The 17,368-nt window shown below is 57.6% G+C and overlaps 2 protein-coding genes across 11 annotated transcripts in view; both read right to left on the bottom strand.

Moving 5' to 3' along the window:
• Positions 1–917: 917 nt before the first annotated feature.
• CPLANE2 (ciliogenesis and planar polarity effector complex subunit 2) lies at positions 918–3,574 on the bottom strand. Of its 2 annotated transcripts, none has more exons than XM_064497154.1 (6): positions 3,475–3,574; positions 2,020–2,160; positions 1,788–1,940; positions 1,575–1,699; positions 1,349–1,485; positions 918–1,205 (listed from the first exon to the last, which is right to left on the bottom strand). In XM_064497154.1, exons 1-6 carry the CDS (start codon positions 3,557–3,559, stop codon positions 935–937), a joined length of 912 nt encoding a protein of 303 aa, XP_064353224.1. In that variant the 5' UTR covers positions 3,560–3,574; the 3' UTR covers positions 918–934. The 2 variants fall into 2 exon arrangements, with proteins under 2 accessions (XP_064353224.1, XP_064353225.1); XM_064497155.1 differs by having other exon boundaries at positions 3,441–3,487.
• A 671-nt stretch (positions 3,575–4,245) lies between these two features.
• FBXO42 (F-box protein 42) overlaps positions 4,246–17,368 on the bottom strand; it is a 51,337-nt gene continuing 38,214 nt past the window's right edge. For all 9 annotated transcript variants that reach the window (XM_064497148.1, XM_064497143.1, XM_064497144.1 and 6 more), the window contains 6 exons: positions 10,844–10,997; positions 9,689–9,799; positions 9,314–9,410; positions 8,354–8,410; positions 7,752–7,868; positions 4,246–7,516 (listed from right to left, as the gene is read on the bottom strand). In XM_064497148.1, the coding sequence (XP_064353218.1) occupies positions 6,413–7,516; positions 7,752–7,868; positions 8,354–8,410; positions 9,314–9,410; positions 9,689–9,799; positions 10,844–10,997 (1,640 nt within the window). In that variant the 3' untranslated portion in view covers positions 4,246–6,412. The remainder of the gene's footprint in view (positions 7,517–7,751; positions 7,869–8,353; positions 8,411–9,313; positions 9,411–9,688; positions 9,800–10,843; positions 10,998–17,368) is intronic.

The raw sequence follows: 17,368 nt of genomic DNA, 5'->3' as shown, positions 1-17,368 counted from the left end.
ATCCGTCCATCCCTCTGTCCTTCCATCCACCCCTGCAACTGTCCATCCCTCTGTCCATCCATCCGTCCATCCTTCTGTCCATCCATCTCACCATCCATCCCACCATCCATCCCTCTGTCCATCTGTCCATCCATCCGTTCTTCCATCCGCCCCTCTGTCCATCCATCCCACCATCCGTCCATCCCTCCGTCCTCCCATCCACTCCTGCATCTGTCCATCCCTCTGTCCATCCATCCCACCATCCATCCATCCGTCCATCCCTCCGTCCTTCCATCTGCCCCAGCATCTGTCCATCCCTCTGTCCACCCATCCCACCATCCATCCCTCTGTCCATTTATCCCTCTGTCCATGCATCCGTCCATCCATCCGTCCCTTCCTCCGTCCCTCCCTCCACCTCTCCGTCCATCCCTCCTCCCACCCACCCGTTAACCCCTCCGTCCGTCCATCCGTCCATCCTCACGTGGGGCAGGATGCCGGACCCTCTCCCGGCGAGGGGAGAAGGGGGCCCAGAGCGACTCCCCCCTGCCCCACATCCCCCCCCCCTCAGCACCCCACGCCGGGGGGGGGCATCCAGGGAGATAAGAGAAGTATGAGCAGGGAGGGGAACATCAAAGGCTGCCGGAGGGGGGGGGGGACGAGCCCGGACGGTGCCAGCCCGGACCTGCCCCGAGCCCGGATGTGACTCAGCAGAGGCCGGCGCAACTCATCACAGCGATGGAATGTGCCGCCGCGCTTAGCCCGGGGGGGGGGGGGGGGACGGGGACAAAAGGGCTTCGTCAGCCTCCCGCGGGGAAAGGAGGGGGGGGCCCCCGCCCCGCGCCGCCCCGCTGAGGCCCGACGAACTCGGTGCCGCCACCTCAGCCCCCCCCCGGCTTTTTTTCAGCATTTCCGTGTTACCAAAAAAAACGGGGTGCGGGTGGGTGGGAAAAGCAGTTTATTGGGTGGGAGAGGCCTGAGGCGGCGGTGAGGGGCTGCCGGCGGGCAGGAGGCCGGCGGCCAGCTGGTCGCGGCGCCAGAGGCGCTCGGCCAACGCGTCGAGCAGCGGGGCGACCCGGGCCAGCTCGGCGCGGGCCCCGGCGTCCCCGCGGCCCCGGCGTCCCCGTGCCCGCGGCGCGCCGCTGGCCCGCAGCACCGGCAGCCGCCAGGCCCGCTCGAAGGCCGCCACGTCCCGCTCCGTGACGTCCGCCTGCGGCGACAGGTCGAACCTGGGCGCAAGTCAAGGGAGAAGCCGCTTGCCCATCGGTGTGATGAAAGCCGCGTTCTCAGCTCGGTGCCTAAACACCCCCCCCCCCGAAGCGAACCGGGCTCCAGGGAGGGGGGAAGGCGGCCCCGCAACGCGCAAGGATACTTGGTGCCGACGACCACGCGGACGAGGTTCTCCTCCGGCCGCGTCACCCGGGCCACCTGGCCCGGCAGGTCCTCGAAGGAGCAGCGGTCGGTGAAGGAGAAGAGGAAGAGGACGCCGTCCGCCTCCTCCTTGCAGGCCTGCGAGGGAGCAGGCGGGCGTCACCGGGGCGGTCTTGTGTCCCCCCCCCCCCCCTCTCCAAGCGTGTCCCCTCTGTCCCCAAACCCACCGGCAGGATATGGTCGAATTTCTTCAGCGCCGTTTCGCCGCAATCCCAAAAATCGAGCTGGAAGAGCACCGGGCGCCCGGCGTCGCGCACCTTCGCCGGCCAGTACACCGTGGTGGCCTGGATGCCTGCGGAGAGACGGCCCGCGGTCACCGCTGTCACCCCCCCCCCCCCGCCGCCACCTGTCCCCCCCCCCCCCCGGGGACCCCGGCGTACCCAGCGTCTCGTGGTGCCCGGCCGGTCCCTCGGCGCCCGCCAGCGCTGCCACCAGCGCCGTCTTGCCCACGCCGCTCTTGCCGGAGACGAAGAGCTTGTAGGCGGCCGGGGCCGCGGCCAGCGCCGGCGGCAGGGCCGGGCGCTCCAGCAGACCTGGGGGGCAGCGGGTCAGGATGAGGCCCGAGGCGGCGGTGATGGCACACGGGGGACACGGGGGGGGGGGGACACTCACCGAAAAGGCGCCGGCGGCCCTTGCGCAGGATGGCGTCGCGGTGCTGCCGGCCCTCGGGCGAGAGCAGCCAGCCCGGCTCCACCACCGAGCCCGGCGCCACGTCCATGTCCATGGCGGTGCAAGTGGGAGCCCTGGGGCCCCCTGCACCCCCCCCCCAAAAAAAAAAAAAAAACGGGGGGGGTGGGAGGTAGCCCCTGCCAAACCCCCCGGCTGCGGGGTGCAATGCACCCCCTGCACCCCCCAGCCGGTCTCGGTACCCCCAAACCCTGCAAAGGGGGTGCAAAACCTCCCCTCCTGCCCCCCCTTCACCCCCAGGACCCCCCTGCACCCCCAAATCCTGCAAACGGGGTGCAACATGTCCCCTCCTGCCCCCCTGCCCCCCCAGGGCGCCCCCCTGCACCCCCAGGACCCCCCTGCACCCCCAAACCCTGCAAACGGGGTGCAACATGTCCCCTCCTGCCCCCCATGAGCCCCCCCAGGGCCCCCTGCACCCCCAAACCCTGCAAAGAGGCTGCAAAACCTCCCCTCCTGCCCCCCTGCACCCCCAGGGCCCCCCCTGCACCCCCAAACACTGCAAACGGGGTGCAACATGTCCCCTCCTGCCCCCCTGCCCCCCAGGGCGCCCCCCTGCACCCCCAGGACCCCCCTGCACCCCCAAACCCTGCAAACGGGGTGCAACATGTCCCCTCCTGCCCCCCATGAGCCCCCCAGGGCTTCCTGAACCCCCAAATCCTGCCAAGGGCGTGCAAAACCTCCCCTCCTGCCCCCCTGCACCCCCAGGGCCCCCCCTGCACCCCCAGGACCCCCCTGCACCCCCAAACCCTGCAAACGGGGTGCAACATGTCCCCTCCTGCCCCCCATGAGCCCCCCAGGGCCTCCTGCACCCCCAAACCCTGCAAAGAGGCTGCAAAACCTCCCCTCCTGCCCCCCCTGCCCCTCCAGGGCCCCCCCTGCACCCCCAAACCCTGCAAAAGGGGTGCAAGGTGTCCCCTCCTGCCCCCCTGCACCCCCAGGGCCCCCCCTGCACCCCCAAACCCTGCAAACGGGGTGCAACATGTCCCCTCCTGCCCCCATGAGCCCCCCTGCACCCCCAGGACCCCCCCCTGCACCCCCAAACCCTGCAAACGGGGTGCAACGGGTCCCCCCCTGCCCCATTGGCCCCAGCACCCCCCCCAGGGGACCCTGAACGCCCCCCCAGGCCCTCAGCACCCCCCAGGGCCCCCTGCCCCCCCCCAGACCCCTCGCATCACCCTAAGGGCCCCCCGCACGCCCCCAGGGGTCCCTGCATGCCAAACCCTGCCGGGAGGGGGGGGCAACACATCACATCCCACCCCCCCAGGCTCCCCGCACCCCAAAACCGCCGAGGGGGCGCCCCGGGCCCCCTCCGCCCCCCCGCGGGGCTCCCCCCCCCACCCCCGCACCTGGCCCTTTAAGGCGCGGCCCCCGCCGCCTCACCTGCGGCCACTTCCGCCTCGGCTCCCGCTGACGTCACCCAGCGGGGCGTGGCCCGCCCCGCCCCGCCCACCCGGCCGCGGCGCATGCGCGGTGGAAGCACGGGGGGAGCCACGTGGAGCGGGGCGGGGGGCACCCCGGCTATAGGGGGGGGCCCGGCTATAGGGGGGAACCCAGCTATAGGGCGGCCCTCCAGGCCTGGGTGCGGCTCCCCGGGGGGGGGATCTGCCCCCAACACCCCTCTGGGCACCCCATGTGCTAGGGGGGTCCCTGCCCTATAGGTTGTGGGGTGCCCCGCAGCACGGTGGGGGCGGGCAGGGGGCGCAGCCGCCGGGTCCTAGCGCCGGCCCGCTGCGGGGTCCGCCGGGTCCTAGCGCCGGCCCGCTGCGGGGTCCAGCTGCCCAGGGGCCAACACGGGCCCATTTGGGGGTGCAGCCCCCCAGTTTCCCAGCCCCCCCGTTTCCCACGCCGGCTCGCTTCGGGGCTCCCGGTCTCCAATTTCCCATGTCGCGGCATCCTGGTCCCTAATTTCCCGCATTGCAGCATCCCGGTCCCCAATTTCCCGTGCTGCAGCATCCCGGTCCCCAATTTCCTGCACCGGCATCCTGCGGGGTACCGGTGCCTGGTTCCCAGCGCCGGCCCGCTTCGGGATACGGATCCCTGCTTTGGGATACAGATCCCCGCTTCGGGATGCGGGTCCCTGCTTCGGGATGCGGGAGGCCGCCGGCCGTCGCTCGCCCGCCGCAGCAGCTCGGCAAACACATTAAACAGCCGTCCGTTTCTTCCGTTTTTATTTGTTAAACCGCTAAAAATCCATGGGGGAAACGTTAACAAAAAGAGGGGGGAAATCGTGTTTTTTTTTTTTTTTACACAGATTTAAATATCACCGAAATGTCACTTTTCATTCCTACGCTCGGCTGAGCCTAAAACGATGGGTCGGGGAGGTGAATGATACTTGCACACCTGAGTCAGGGGGTGGGGGGGGAACCCTCACTCAGGGCCCCCGTCTGTCCATCCGTCTGTCCATCCGCATGCGGAGACGGACGTTCCCGGCGGCGGGAGCGATTCATTGCAACCAGGCGGGGAAGGAGGAGGAGGAGGGAGGCAAAGCCGCGAAGCCTTAACCACGCCGGGAGCACGAGCATGAAATCCGGAGGGGGAAACATGAGATGCCCCATGGCATCACGCTGCCACCAACCCATTTATTCATTATTTTTTATTTAAGGCTGGACGCGGACCTCGAAGCAAGCCGGGGCGAAGGGCGAGACGTGCAAACACAGCAAGGGAGAGGGAGCGCGGACCCGCCGGGCAGAGAGGGGGAGACGAAACGAGGCGCAAGACGGGACGAAAATCGGGCGCAGAGGCCAGATTTAATGCAGGTTTAGTTACGGCAAATGGCGCAAATGAAGTAAATCCCCCCCCCCCCCCCCCCCGCAGCCCGAATCGGCTCGCAGACCTCCGACACGCAGGAGGATCCGCAAGCGAGCCCGGCAATTCATTAAATCCAGCTCCAAAATAAATCAAGCAGCAAGCAAAATGCTTTTTTTTTTTTCTTTCTTTTTTAAAAGGTTTTAGCAGGGAAATGCAAGCCTCCGCCGGCAGCCAGCCGCTTCCGAGAGCCTCCAAGAGGCCAAATACCGGCGGGAACGGGAGGAGGGTTTCGATCGCCAAAGTTTGGGGGCAAAACTCTGCCCGAAGCGGGCACCAAGCCTAGCAAAAACTCAGTGGCCGGATGGAGAAGGAAAAAATAAAATAAAATAGGGGCCACGTCATAGTACTGCCAGGGCGCAGGGTAACCGCCAGCTCTCCCCTGCGATGCGGGAAGGGTTTTTCCAGCAGAAAGCTGCCCGGAAAGCTGAAAGGGAAGGAAAAAGGGGGACCCAGAAGGACGCACGGGTACAAACCGCCTGCCTTTTCCTCGGTTCGAGTCTTTGCAGAAGGAGGCACGTGCAAAGGTGATTTTCGGTTGCGGCGATGGAGGCGGATGCTGGTCCCCCGCGCTGCTCCTGGCCCTAAGGTGACTGATAGCCATCGCTTTGGCCAGGGGGAAGGAAAAAAAAACCCCCAAAAACTCCCCCAAAATAGTGTTTCCAGGCTACAAGCTGCTGTTTCTGCAAATATTGCCTCGAATGTTTCCAACCGCATAGTCGCTACTGGGAAACGCCAAACTAGCGGCTTGAGCCAGCGCCAATTTTCCCCAGCAGGTAAAATCGGACCTGGCCGGGAGGGGAGGACGGCTAAACCAAGTCCTGCCTAACTAAACCCGCGAGGGCTTTGGCGTTTCAATGCAATGCTTTGTCCTTTCTTCCCTAACGTCCTGCATGGGGGACGGGGACATACTCAGGCCAAGGGGCTTAGAGACCGTAAAAAGGCATCGTGTTTGCGTTGAGCAAAGGTTACACTTGTGATTCGCAGTGCTGGAAGATTTCTTTTTTAGATATTGCTGTTATTTTCCTTATACAGCCATACTTCTAAGTCAAGCATGGAAATAATCAGTGCGTACGAGCTAACGGCCTCCCGTCTGCAGGTATTCGGCGTGTTCCTATAAAACCAGTTTTAATGCCATTCCCTTAAGAGCTGCAGAGACACATGAAGCCTCTTAACCCCCCAAAAAACTTCGGACGAGGATATTGCACGGCAGATTCCCCCACCTGCTCCCCCTAAATCTCGGCCTAGCTAGCGGCAAAGAGCTCCTGCCGAAGCCCGGCGAGGCGGATCCTACGGGCGCAGAGGTCCCTCCCCGCCAGCGACCGCGGGTCTCCCAACTTACCGGGAACGGGAGGGCGGCGCTGACGTTTTTGCTTTGCATTTTATTGGTTTGTTGTTCCCTAATTCACAGTTTCAATGCCTGCGTGACAGAGTACGGACTTAAAAAGAAAGGGGGGGGGGGAGAGAAAGCCGCGGGCAGGGGAGGAGGCGGTGGCGAGCGGCCGGCGCCACATTATCTTTTCGCTCGCACAAAGTACAAGGCATTTGTTTTGGGATAGTACTTCACGTTCTGTTTCTTGTCCATGAGGCCCCCAAATATGATTAGTTCCCCTCTGCCTTGCACCACCGTATGTAAACTGGTCTCGGGCGGCCCCACCACCGAGCTGCTGTTGAACACTTTCCATTTGACTCGTCCTTTCTCCTTGGTGTCTTTAATGTCCAGCACGTACATCTGCATGGGTTTGCAGTTCATGCTCTGGTACAAAGGCTTGCCCACGTTGAGCGACTGCGGAGGATGGTGGCCCAAGCGGCGGGCGATGGGAGGCAAGGAATGGCCGTCGCCTTGGGCGGGGGCCGGCCGCGGCGCCGAGCCCGCGTCGGCGCCGCCGGGGGAGCCCGGCGAAGAGACGAGGGGGGGGCTGAAGGCCGCCGAGGCCGAGGCGCCTTTGGAGGAGAGGGCTTTGACGGCCTCCAGGCTTCTGCGGAGCGCGCCGGGCGAGACGGCGCCCGGCAGGGAGCCGGCGGCGACGGGAGGCGGCGTGTGGATGCCGTTGGTCTGCTCGGGGGGGTTCCTCGCGCCTCCGCCGCCCGTCCTGCTGTCCGCACAGTCCATCTGACAGACGAGGGAAGCCGGTTTCTGCTCCCAGCTCAAGTCGACGGACGCCAAGCGCAGGTCTTTCTGCTCCGGGAGCGAACCCCGCCTGGGCGCCAGGGAAAGGCCGACTTTGAGGTCGTACCCTTCGGCGGCGGAAGGCGTGCCGGGCGACACGACCTGCACGGGGCTGTCCAAGGAGGCCCCGCCGGTCGCGGCGGCTCCGGGCGATAAGCTCCCCCCGTTCAGCACAGGGGAAGCGTCCCCTCTGGCCGGGGAGAGGCTGCCTTCCCGGGATCCCGAGGGGGTCTGCCGCTGCGCTCGGGGTCGCAGGGTGCCCCAGCGGCCGTTGACGCAGGGAGCCTCGTCGGCGCTCCTGACGGGCGACTGCGAGCGGTACTCGCGCGTTTCGGGGACCAGGGCGGGCGGCGTGGCGCTGATGGGAGAGGGGCGAGAGTTCAAGCTGGGGCTCAGCGGAGCTCTCCCGCTGGGAGCCTGGCTAAAGACCACGACGCACTGTCCCACCTGCAAGAGGAGGAGAAGAAAGAGGGGTTACAAACCGCAGCGCGGCCTTTCGCGCCGTTACGCAGACACGGAGCCTTCTGGACAGGCAATAAAAGATCAATAAGGCAATAAAAGATCAATAAATGTACAAGAAAGACCCCATCACACAGCAGGACCAAGCGGTTCGACTCCGGCGCTTTCACAACACCCCTCGGAGAGCCCTCACCGCATCGCTGTCCCAAAGCCGGCCGCTCACCCTGCAAGCGGGATGGCACCACAGCTCCGGCGCTCCGTGGTCCTCGTTCTCCACCTTGAGCGGTTGCCACGTCCAGGGGTTCGTATGCATGTGCAGCAGCCAGGCGTCTTTAAACAGCTGCAAAGCAAAGCGTGACAGATTTTGGAGCCTGGTTTACGGCCAGATCTCCCCGTCGGGGGGGGAGGAACGGAGTTTTGCAGCTGCCTCGCTGCAGACAGAGGAACGGTGACCTAGATTGGGATCTGAAAGCGGAGGAGCGACTACGCCTCGCTACGGCTACGGACAAGTCGCTTCATCTACATTGTCTATCCCATTATAAAATCAGGGCTAATTCTCCCGAGACGCAATTAACCTTGCTGAGCTGCTCAGATAGCGCCTGGGGTGCTTTTTATTAATTAAAGGCGGCTCTAGCCGTAGCGACAGCTTCATCGGGAAATCTAGTGTGGGCGCCCAGATCAGAAGAACGGCAGCTTTGCAGGATACGAAGCCCCTGGTGTCTGGGGGTTGCTACACAGATAACACACAAAATACCCCGCCTCCCCACCCAAGGGGCTCCCATTGTGTGAGACACAGGCAATTCCCGCTCCCCATGGTATACTTACTGCATTGGGACCACCGCAGCCACCAAGGATTAAAATGGTTTCGTCATCTATTACAATCTGAAGGGGGAAAAGAAGAGCGTTTCAGGCCAGGAAGGATGCAGAGCGGTGGCTCACGCTGTCAGTGAGGGCCGCGAGTGCAGGCAGAGGCAGCTGACAGCTTCTCGGCAGCGTAAACACCGCCGAATTTTATCCGCCCCAGCACAGAAGAAGGCAAAAGGCCCACGTGGCAGGCCACATGCTTGGGGGCAATATTTTTTGGATGCTTGCAGCAGGACGGTCCCCCTGAGCTAGTCCCCTAGTCTCCTTTCCCAGCGGACGGGGAAAAAGGTACTTTAAAGCACAGCCCATCCGATCTCTTCTAGGTTGAAGCACTAAACGCTACTCACTGCCCTTCTCGGGGCTGCAAAGGGAAACGGGCTGCGATGTAGACACCCATGTTGAGCCCGGTGACTCCCACGCGCTCACTGCCCTGGGCAGGCAACGAAGAGACACTGCCAGACCCAGGCTCTTAGCGGGGACAACCCCAAGTCACTCGAATCGAGACATCGAGGTAATTAAGGGGGTACCAGCAACACCAACGTGGGATGCTATTTCATCGATCTTTAACTGCCAAGGGTGATGTTAGCTGCTTTTTGCTCTAACAGGCAAAACTCAAATTTCTTTTTTAGAAACGCTCATTACAATTCTGAGTCACATGCAGGACACAGCCCAGTATCTACCTGAACGTTAAGGAGATTTAAGACTGCAACCTCACCAAATAAATGGCTAGAAAACATAGGCCTGGCAGGCAAAGACTGCAAAGATAACTTGGAAATCTGGCAGTAGTTTTCAGGAGAGCCACATGGGGCTGCCTGGAAGCTGGGAAGCAGCCAGACAAGGCTTAATCTCTGGTTTATCTTTTGCAGCGTGCGCTCACGCGAGAGCTGGCTCCGGAGCTGAAGAAGCGAAGGAGAGCATCACCTGAGACTGGCCACCTCGCGGGTGAGGGCTAGGCCCAGAGATGTTCGGCTTGGACCAAGCCCACTGCTCGAGATCCAGCACCCAGACGTCGTTGCTCCTGCGGGGATGAGACAACAAACGCTGAGCCGCAGGCACGGACACTCCCTCGAGGTCCCAAATAAGCACCTGGCTGCAGCGCCTGCACACGAGCTTTCCGCACGCCTCACCTCCCTCTCCGCTGCCCCAGTTCGGGGCACTGTTTTGCACCCTGATGAGCAGGAATCAAAAGCTTGGAAAGCAACAGCACCGTAATCCCCCAAAATGCTACCTCAAGGCCGATACAACACGCTCCTTCCTTGCGGGAGCGCTTGTCGACCGCCTTCCTCCCAAACTTACATTTGCCGAGATCCTAGCGAGCCCCCAAAGACGATCATTTTGTCTTCGATGACGCAGGAGGAGTGTCCCGCCATGGGAGGGGGGCCGTGGGTGGTCACGATGCAGTTCCACCTGGGGGAAGAGGGAAGAAAACATCGACCATCAGATGAGAAAGGGAAGCACTGAATGAATGGCAAAGAAAAAAAAGAAAAAACAAGAAAAAACAAGGGCCAGCAAAGTCCTCAAGAATATATTACAGAAGAAAACCTCAGGGAAAGCTTACAGAGGGCCAAATAATAATGAAACTAATTAGAAATACTAATGTGCTAAACATTTTTAAAACATGACAAAGTCACAAGGCCAAGTTGGAAATATTGCCCCTTTCAATTAAGTTTGCCCTGAACTATATCCAACGCGGCTTAATTACAGCGTTCTGAAGTCGCTGCCCAAAAGTGCATCGGATAATTGACGCTTTTGATGGTTAAAACATTCTCAGGGAAAGAGAAGCAAAAATTCATTGCTACTTTGATACAGCATCGGTTCCTTTCTCACACAAAGATCAGCGGAAAAGTGAAGCCTAAAAGCAGCAGAATGGTGTTTTAAAGGAATAGGAAAATTACTGCCACCTCCTTGGTCACTGCTGGATACATTTTTAGTCTAGGAGGTTTAACGGCAAAGAGCTTTCCAAACTGGCATATACAACCGCTTTATCGCTTTCCCCTTGAAGTGTCACCAGAAGCCTTGAATTCAGACCACCAGCAAAAGCAAAGCCTCCAGGAGTTAAGGGTTTCTCTCTTATTTGCCTCAAAGATCTCAAGCAAACAGCCAAATTAATTCCGTATTTAAAATACATCCAGATTTCCTGCTTGGCTGGAAAATGCTCCAGAAAACACCTGGGGAGTCTGGCGCATTTTAGGTACTTCTGTATTTCTCTAGATTCGTAACCGAGGGGTCTCAGGCAGCACCACGCTCAGGTCTCCGGGGCCTGACCATGATGCCGTGCATTTTTTTTTGGTTTGTTTTAAAAACGGATCCTTAGATGCACCCAGGAAACCAAGAACGTTACCCATCTTCCCTGGCTTTACAAGCTTGTCCCAGGTAAGCATGGAGAGATGCCCTCCAGCAGCTCTCCAGGGCCAAAGCACGCGCTTCCAATCCAGATGTTCTCTTCCTTACCAGTTTTTGGAGGGTGAATAAGTATGGATTTCATCGAAGAACCTCTCCGGCTGGTGCAGAGGGTAAGGGCTCGGCCGCGTCCACCCGCCAAAGAGCACGAGCAAGTCCTTGTAGACGACCAGCGTGGCCCCAGCCTTGGGCGAGGGGTACGAACCTGCGCAGGGGCGGAAAAGGGGAAAGGTGAGGACAGCAGCGTCGACGTGGGCGCCAAGCTGAGCGACAAAAATGCGGCAAAGTGGAAACTCCCCCTTTAAAAAGACGGGAAAGAAGAGAAGACAAAATTAGAGTCGGGAGCCTGGGAAGAAAACTACTGCCAATTTGTGTCATCGTAATTAGTAGGAGCCTGAAAGCACATTTCATGTATGGCAAAACATCTGTCAGTCACTGTCGGGAAATTACTAGCTTTCTAACATACCCCTTTAAATTATTGCCTTAGCACGGAATAAAAGCAATAATTACCTCCAAATACCTACTAACGTCTCTCCGAGGAAGGAGCGAGAACGAACGCCAATTCTAACACATCCGGCATCGCTTACGGCAGGGTACTCCCGAGCGGCAGCGCACGGCGAATCCCGTTTTTGCAAAGAGGCAGGATTAACCCTAAGCCCTCGCCGCGAGAATTAAGTCACTCCTCGACGGCGCAAAGTGTGCCGGGCTGCAACGGCACCCGAGGAAGCCGGCGGCTGCGAAGAGCAACATCGGCTCCCGCGCTCTCCCGTACGTCCTCGATGCCTAAAATCCAGCATCAGAGCAGGTGTTAATTTTGCAAAGCGAAGGGATTTTGCCTCCCACGAGACATTTCCCCAGCTGCAGCAGCTCGTAGGCCAGCGAAACGGGAAAGCCTGGACAACGCAATGCTCCTCTGCTAATTACTAAGGGATTTATGCTTGTCTCCTTCCAGGTTCGAAAGTCTTGCGGATCCCAGGCTGTCGCTCAGCTCAGGCACCTTTGAGGCTGCAAAAAAAACCCCCCAAAACAAAAAGCCCCAGGGGCATCTTGTCACGAGTCGGGTGCCTTGGCCTCAAAAGCGCCGTCGCCCCTCCCTGAAAGGCCGAGTTAACAAACCGACCTCGCCAGTGTCCTAACGGGACTCGGAGAAACATTTTTAGCAGGTAATGACGTGTGGAACGGAGACTATTTTTAAAAGAAACCAGAGCGGCTATTTTAAGACGCTGCAGCTGAGAAAAGCGACCCGCTGGTGATGGTTTCCAGGCGGCGGGCGTTAAAAGCCAAGCCGAAAGCATCCGCCGTCCAGATGCGAAGAGAAACGGCGACAGAGCCCCTGAGCTCTTGGCCTTTCTCTAGGGACCAAACACATTTTGCTGCCGCTCTCGGGTACGTGGCTATGGGGAAAAAGGGGAACAAAGTCATTCAGGAAACCATTCTTATGCTATTTATGTGCTCTAGTATGTCCAGAACTTGACCCAAGGTCTCCTTAAAGATTAAAATGCCCGACGAGGGTCACATTTGGTCACTCTCTGTTCCCAAATTCTAGGTTTCCAGCTTTCCTGGTTCGTTACACGGCTACGAGCAATTAAGTCAGCCCGACGCAGAAAGCTCCCGTTAGGAGCCCACCAGGCTCAAGGCGGCCGGGGAGGAGAAGCTGTTACACCAACCGTTATTCCCGTAGACATCCGCGCCGGCAGCTTTCCAGCATGGATATTTCTCCAGGAGGGCACAAACTCGCTCTCCGAAGCTCAGTGGTCTGAAACGGTTGTTAGTAAATATTCCTGCCTTGCCTTTTCCGTCGAGGATACCGCGAGACGGTGCCAGGCTGCGCGGCAAGTCGGGATGCAGGTGGGCATCCGCGACGGAGATGCTGGCACGAGCCGAAAGCTTCCATCCGATTTTTAAATCGGGACAGGAGTTATTTTTAAACAAAAAGGGTCAGTGAGACTCGTTCCAGCGCAAGTCAGGATGGAGCGATGGAAACAGAGCAGCGCTTTGCTCAAAAACACCCAGATGCCAGAGCGAGAAAAGCCACCGTACGACTGCTGAAACCCGAAGGCCAAACGCCTGCCTCGGACACGGTCCCCAAAGACTCCACAGCAATTATGAGAAGGTCCAAGGTAGACGCTAGGCCTGGTTCTTCCAAGAAGTTTTGCCTATTTTTGGCCATTGTACAGGTGCAAACAAAAGCGAAGCCTCACTCTGCTATGCAGAAATCTTAGTTTTAGAAGTCAAAGCAAAAGTTTACCTTTTAAAACTACGCTCTTCCAATCTGGTAACCAGACAACTGTGGTATTTCCATGGCTTCAAAGGAAGCCGGCAGCACAACGAAGCGTCAAGTTGGAGGCTCCATCTCTGCGAACTCCATCCATGAACGTCAGTTGAAGCACGGAGTACACAAAAAACGGAGCTACGTCTCAATGCAAGATGGCTTTGCACAAAAGTAACGTGCCACAGACTCCTCAGATCAGAGATGACTTGATTTTACCCACCCTGTACTCCAGCAGAAACACATCGGACTGAGGAGAACTAGCACCTCTCCAAAGGGAGGGAAGCAGAGAGGTGCCGGCGTCCCAGGAGCGCAGATCCAACCCAGATGATCAGGAACGCACTAAATCGACGGCAGGATAAAACCTTTACAACGTGGCCAAGGACGCGCTGGTCGCAGCCATGACTATCTGGAGACGTATTAAGGGGTCTGGAATAACCGCACTTAGCTTTTGGATCCCTTCCAAACTCGGGACCGGCAGTTTAAAAGGTTAAGAGTAGATATATAAATACCTCTGATAGAGGTTGGCCGTCCCCGCTCATTGCCACCGCCACGACAAGCACGCGCTGCCACCGCTGCCTTCCCACGCCTCTTTCCCGCAGGGTTCGGAAAAGCCAGGATCATCTCGAGGAACGCAGAGCCCCGACCGCGCCGGGCGAAGCGGAAACGTGACAGCAGCCCGTGTGACGCCAGGTCTCAAGTATGCACGGCGCAAAGGCGAGGTCTGGCATTAGGAACATCAAAGGGAGCCGGCTCAATTACCGGCAGCCCCGTAATGCCGCCCTCAAAGTCAGGGAGCTTTATAGGATGCGCGAAGCGGCATTTCAAAGAGCAGCAGCGGCATCGTTGCCACAGGAGGGCTTCCTCCTCTCCGGGATTTTAATGAATCGCTAGTAGCATCCTGCTATTACGCTTGCAAATGCAAAGTCTTCTGTTCTTCGCCGCCGACTCGAGGATACCAGGGCCTGCAGAAGAGCATCGTTAGCTAATTGCACTGTTTTCAACTGCTTCCTCCCATCAACAGCTCAACCCTGATGGAAAGCGCGGAGAGGAGCTCTTCCTTGCCAAGGGTGAAACGGGTACCCGAGCTCCACACCCTGATAAAGCCCGGCATCAGATTATATTTCCTCAGGGATACAAATTTAAGCACGCGGAGGGTGTAGCACAATTAACTAAACATAGACAGAAACATCCCTTTACAGCTGACGCTGTTTATTCAGTAGGGATGAGTGGCAAAAAGCCGGTCAGAGCTATTTTTTTTTCCCCAACTGATGGATTTTCCTGGCTCACAAAGCAGATATGTACCTCAAAGGGGGGGAAAAAAATACAGCTTCTATGGGTGTTTAAAAAGAAACACCAATCTCTGATCTCTTCTGACATGAGCTTTAGACGCTGCCTATTTATGATACATCCTTAGGAGCTTTTTAAAGCCTATTCAGCTCTGTAATGCAACCGGAGAAGCTCACGCAGCGATCAGGACCCACAAGAACAAATAAAAAACACTGTAAGGGGATGCTTAATGCACGTTTCCAGATGAGCTTTCCATCCGAGCCAGGCACAGCGCGGAGGAACTCCAAAAAGAGGGCATAACCCCCACATTACAGAGTGGAGCTTGAACATAAAGAGGAAAATCGTATGGCTCCGGATGGGATGGCATTGCACAGGTGAAAGAATCAGTTCAGATCAATATAATTTGGGGAAGTATTGGGAAAGAGGAGCTCCACTGGAGTAGAGCTAAGCGTTTGCACAAGCCCCAAAGATATGGAAAGAGCTCTCTGCACTAGGGAGGTAAATACAGTGGGAGTTTTATCATGGAAGACTAAGCTTGCTGGATATAGATTAGAGAAATGCTCCTAATAGCCGGGAGCCGTTATTGCTGCTTCCGACACATTTCTCGGGCAGCCTTAGCTTCCCCCAGAGACGCTGCTATTTTCGATACCGTTCCAGCGAGCCGATCGCAGTCACCACAAGCCTGATTCAATTGACACGAAGAGACGGGATAACCAAAAACAGGCCCGTGGCCTGGTTTCCAATTTCAAAGGGCGAGCCAAGAAATTAAAGCGAGCGAGTCCAGCGGATTGCAACGCGAAGGAAGCCAAGCTCCAAAAGCCGCCCGCAATCTGCGTGCCAAACGCGCGGGACGGTTTTGGGGAAGGGCTCCAGGGTGAACGGCACCTACCTGCACCAGCAAAACGCGATGGGCAGCCCCTGCACGGCAGCTTGTGCTCCGCTCATGAGCGTGAGCAAATTCCCAGAGGAGCTGGGTAAGGATGCACTTAATCCCATGAGATACAGTACCAGTGGGATATATCATTCCCAAAGAGCGTGCGAAAGCCAGAGCGGATGCTGAACTGAATAATCAGATATAAAAACAACGTTGGCCAATGCTGGTGTTCACCAACTCCCCAAGTTAAAAAATTAAAATAGATTCAGATTAGTTGACCTGCAGCCGGGAAGGTCGCACCTTGCCTTGTTCAGCCTGTCGTGAAGCTTTCCAGCATGAAAGCCCCGCATCTTTTCCCCCCATGGGAAGGAAACCACAGAAGAAATAAAATCCCTTGGTTTGCAGTGGATTTTTCCATAGCAGTCGACGGATTTGCCCAAGGCTTTTCCCCTCAGCAGTCCGCCGAGACGGAGCTTACCAGAGCCACATGCAATTTAGCTTTCCTTGAAATACTAGGGGAGGTTTTCCCTGCCCTAAATCTAACTGCGAGAATGTAAAAATCCAGGCACCTAACTTAGCCACGACCGCAACCACCTCGGTTTTTAGAGCAGCCATCCCATAGAAAGGTTTCCTTTGTGCTTTTGGCACACAACTTCCACCCTACAACTGCACTGGCTCACGGTACAAGCACAGGGAAACCCGCGGCATTGAATTTAAGGCCCAGTTTCTTGCTGTCTTTCACGTGGAAGCAGAGATCAGAAATCTCCAGAGAGGATAAGTTACTTCCAAGCTTTGCAAAATCATAGTCATTTGTGCCCCAGAAATTCCCACATATCAGAGCTTTAGAGCCCAATCGGTCTATAAAGCTGTTGCAAGTCATCATCAGAAGCATCGGTATCCTCCGAGCCCTGTGCAACAGGATCGAGTCACTCTTTACCGGCGTTCAAAAATTTCTTTATGCTGCAACACTATCAGCATCAATTCAGTGCCAGCAAGAGCCTGGAGAGTCCTTGCTCCCTTTTCATGTAATAGCGGTTCACCTTTCTTTGCAAAACTCTGCTAAATTATTACCAAAACAGCTCGGATGTGTCGTCCTCCCCGTCAGCTCGTTTCATTCGCTGCAGCGAAGGGGACGTCATGGAGCAGTTTCACAACTTGGAGAAGCCAGTCGGCCCTTCCAGCGCAAGGCAAAATTAGCAATGTTTCAGGAGATCAGTGCTGCGTGATTTGGTGAGCTTCTAGCTACCGAGGGGCTAAAAACCTCAGCTGTTCCTCTTCTTTAAAGAGCATCCTGTGCGCAGTCAGAAAAACCCACCCAAATATGCACACGAAGCAGTGGTGGAAGGGGCAAAGAGACGCCGCTCGTCTCAAAACTGCTGCTACAAAGAAAAGGCGACAACTTACTGAACGCCCGATGTCTGGAGCCCTGGAGTGCTGCCCCCCAGGAAGGGGGGAGAAAAGTCCACGTGCGACATGCTAAAACCTGCTTGGCATTTGGCTCCGCTCTCGGCATCTTCCTTTTAACTAGCTCTTCCCCTACCTGCAGTTTCCCTCGTCATTGCAGCGTTACGGCTGATGGCCTCAAAAAGCCATAGGTTTCTGTACTACACTCTGTCCTCCCAAGAAGCGCACTTTTCTCCCGTAGCTTCCATACTGAATGCCAAACCTTGCTAAATATTTCACATAGGGAGTAAATATTCTCCTCTGGCCTGAAGACAAGCACAATGCGGTGCTTGGTCATCCTGCGTGCCTGCCAGATCCAAGGAGAGATTTTAAAGCATGTTTTTGTGAAAGACGTAAAACCAGGTTGTGAAGCACAAGCATTTGAAGGAGTTTGCTGTCTGAGAGCGCCTAATACTAGAGTACATATTGCAAAGTAGAAATCCTCATGCTTAATGCTGCCTATTCATTGAATTGCATATTTAATCGCTGCGGACGGGATCATTGATGCAATGGCTGAATAGCAGCATTAGCTTAAAGCAGCGAAACTCCGAGTCCGGCCGCGCAGCCGCTCTCTGGGAAGGAGCTGCTGCCGATAGATGTCCCCACAGCCTGCCCAAAGCCGCACGCGGGGCCTTTCCCCAAGCGCCGGCTCCTTCCCAGCAGACAAGGCGAAACCTTCACGCGCCCATAAATCCATCGG

Source organism: Dromaius novaehollandiae, chromosome 24 (assembly GCF_036370855.1).
Source record: "Dromaius novaehollandiae isolate bDroNov1 chromosome 24, bDroNov1.hap1, whole genome shotgun sequence".
In the NCBI taxonomy this organism is placed as follows: Eukaryota; Metazoa; Chordata; class Aves; order Casuariiformes; family Dromaiidae; genus Dromaius; species Dromaius novaehollandiae.
Note: the sequence above shows the minus strand (reverse complement) of the source record. Positions and strands in the feature narration are given on the sequence as shown.

What these genes read in the sequence shown, in the direction of transcription:
- CPLANE2 (XM_064497154.1), bottom strand. Translation starts at nt 3,559, where the DNA reads ATGCGCCGCGGCCGGGTGGGCGGGGCGGGGCGGGCCACGCCCCGCTGG. An exon ending in AATTCGACCATATCCTGCCG is followed by an intron (nt 1,486 to 1,574) that starts GTGGGTTTGGGG and finishes GCTCCCTCGCAG; the next exon opens with GCCTGCAAGGAGGAGGCGGA. An exon ending in CGCGTGGTCGTCGGCACCAA is followed by an intron (nt 1,206 to 1,348) that starts GTATCCTTGCGC and finishes ACTTGCGCCCAG; the next exon opens with GTTCGACCTGTCGCCGCAGG.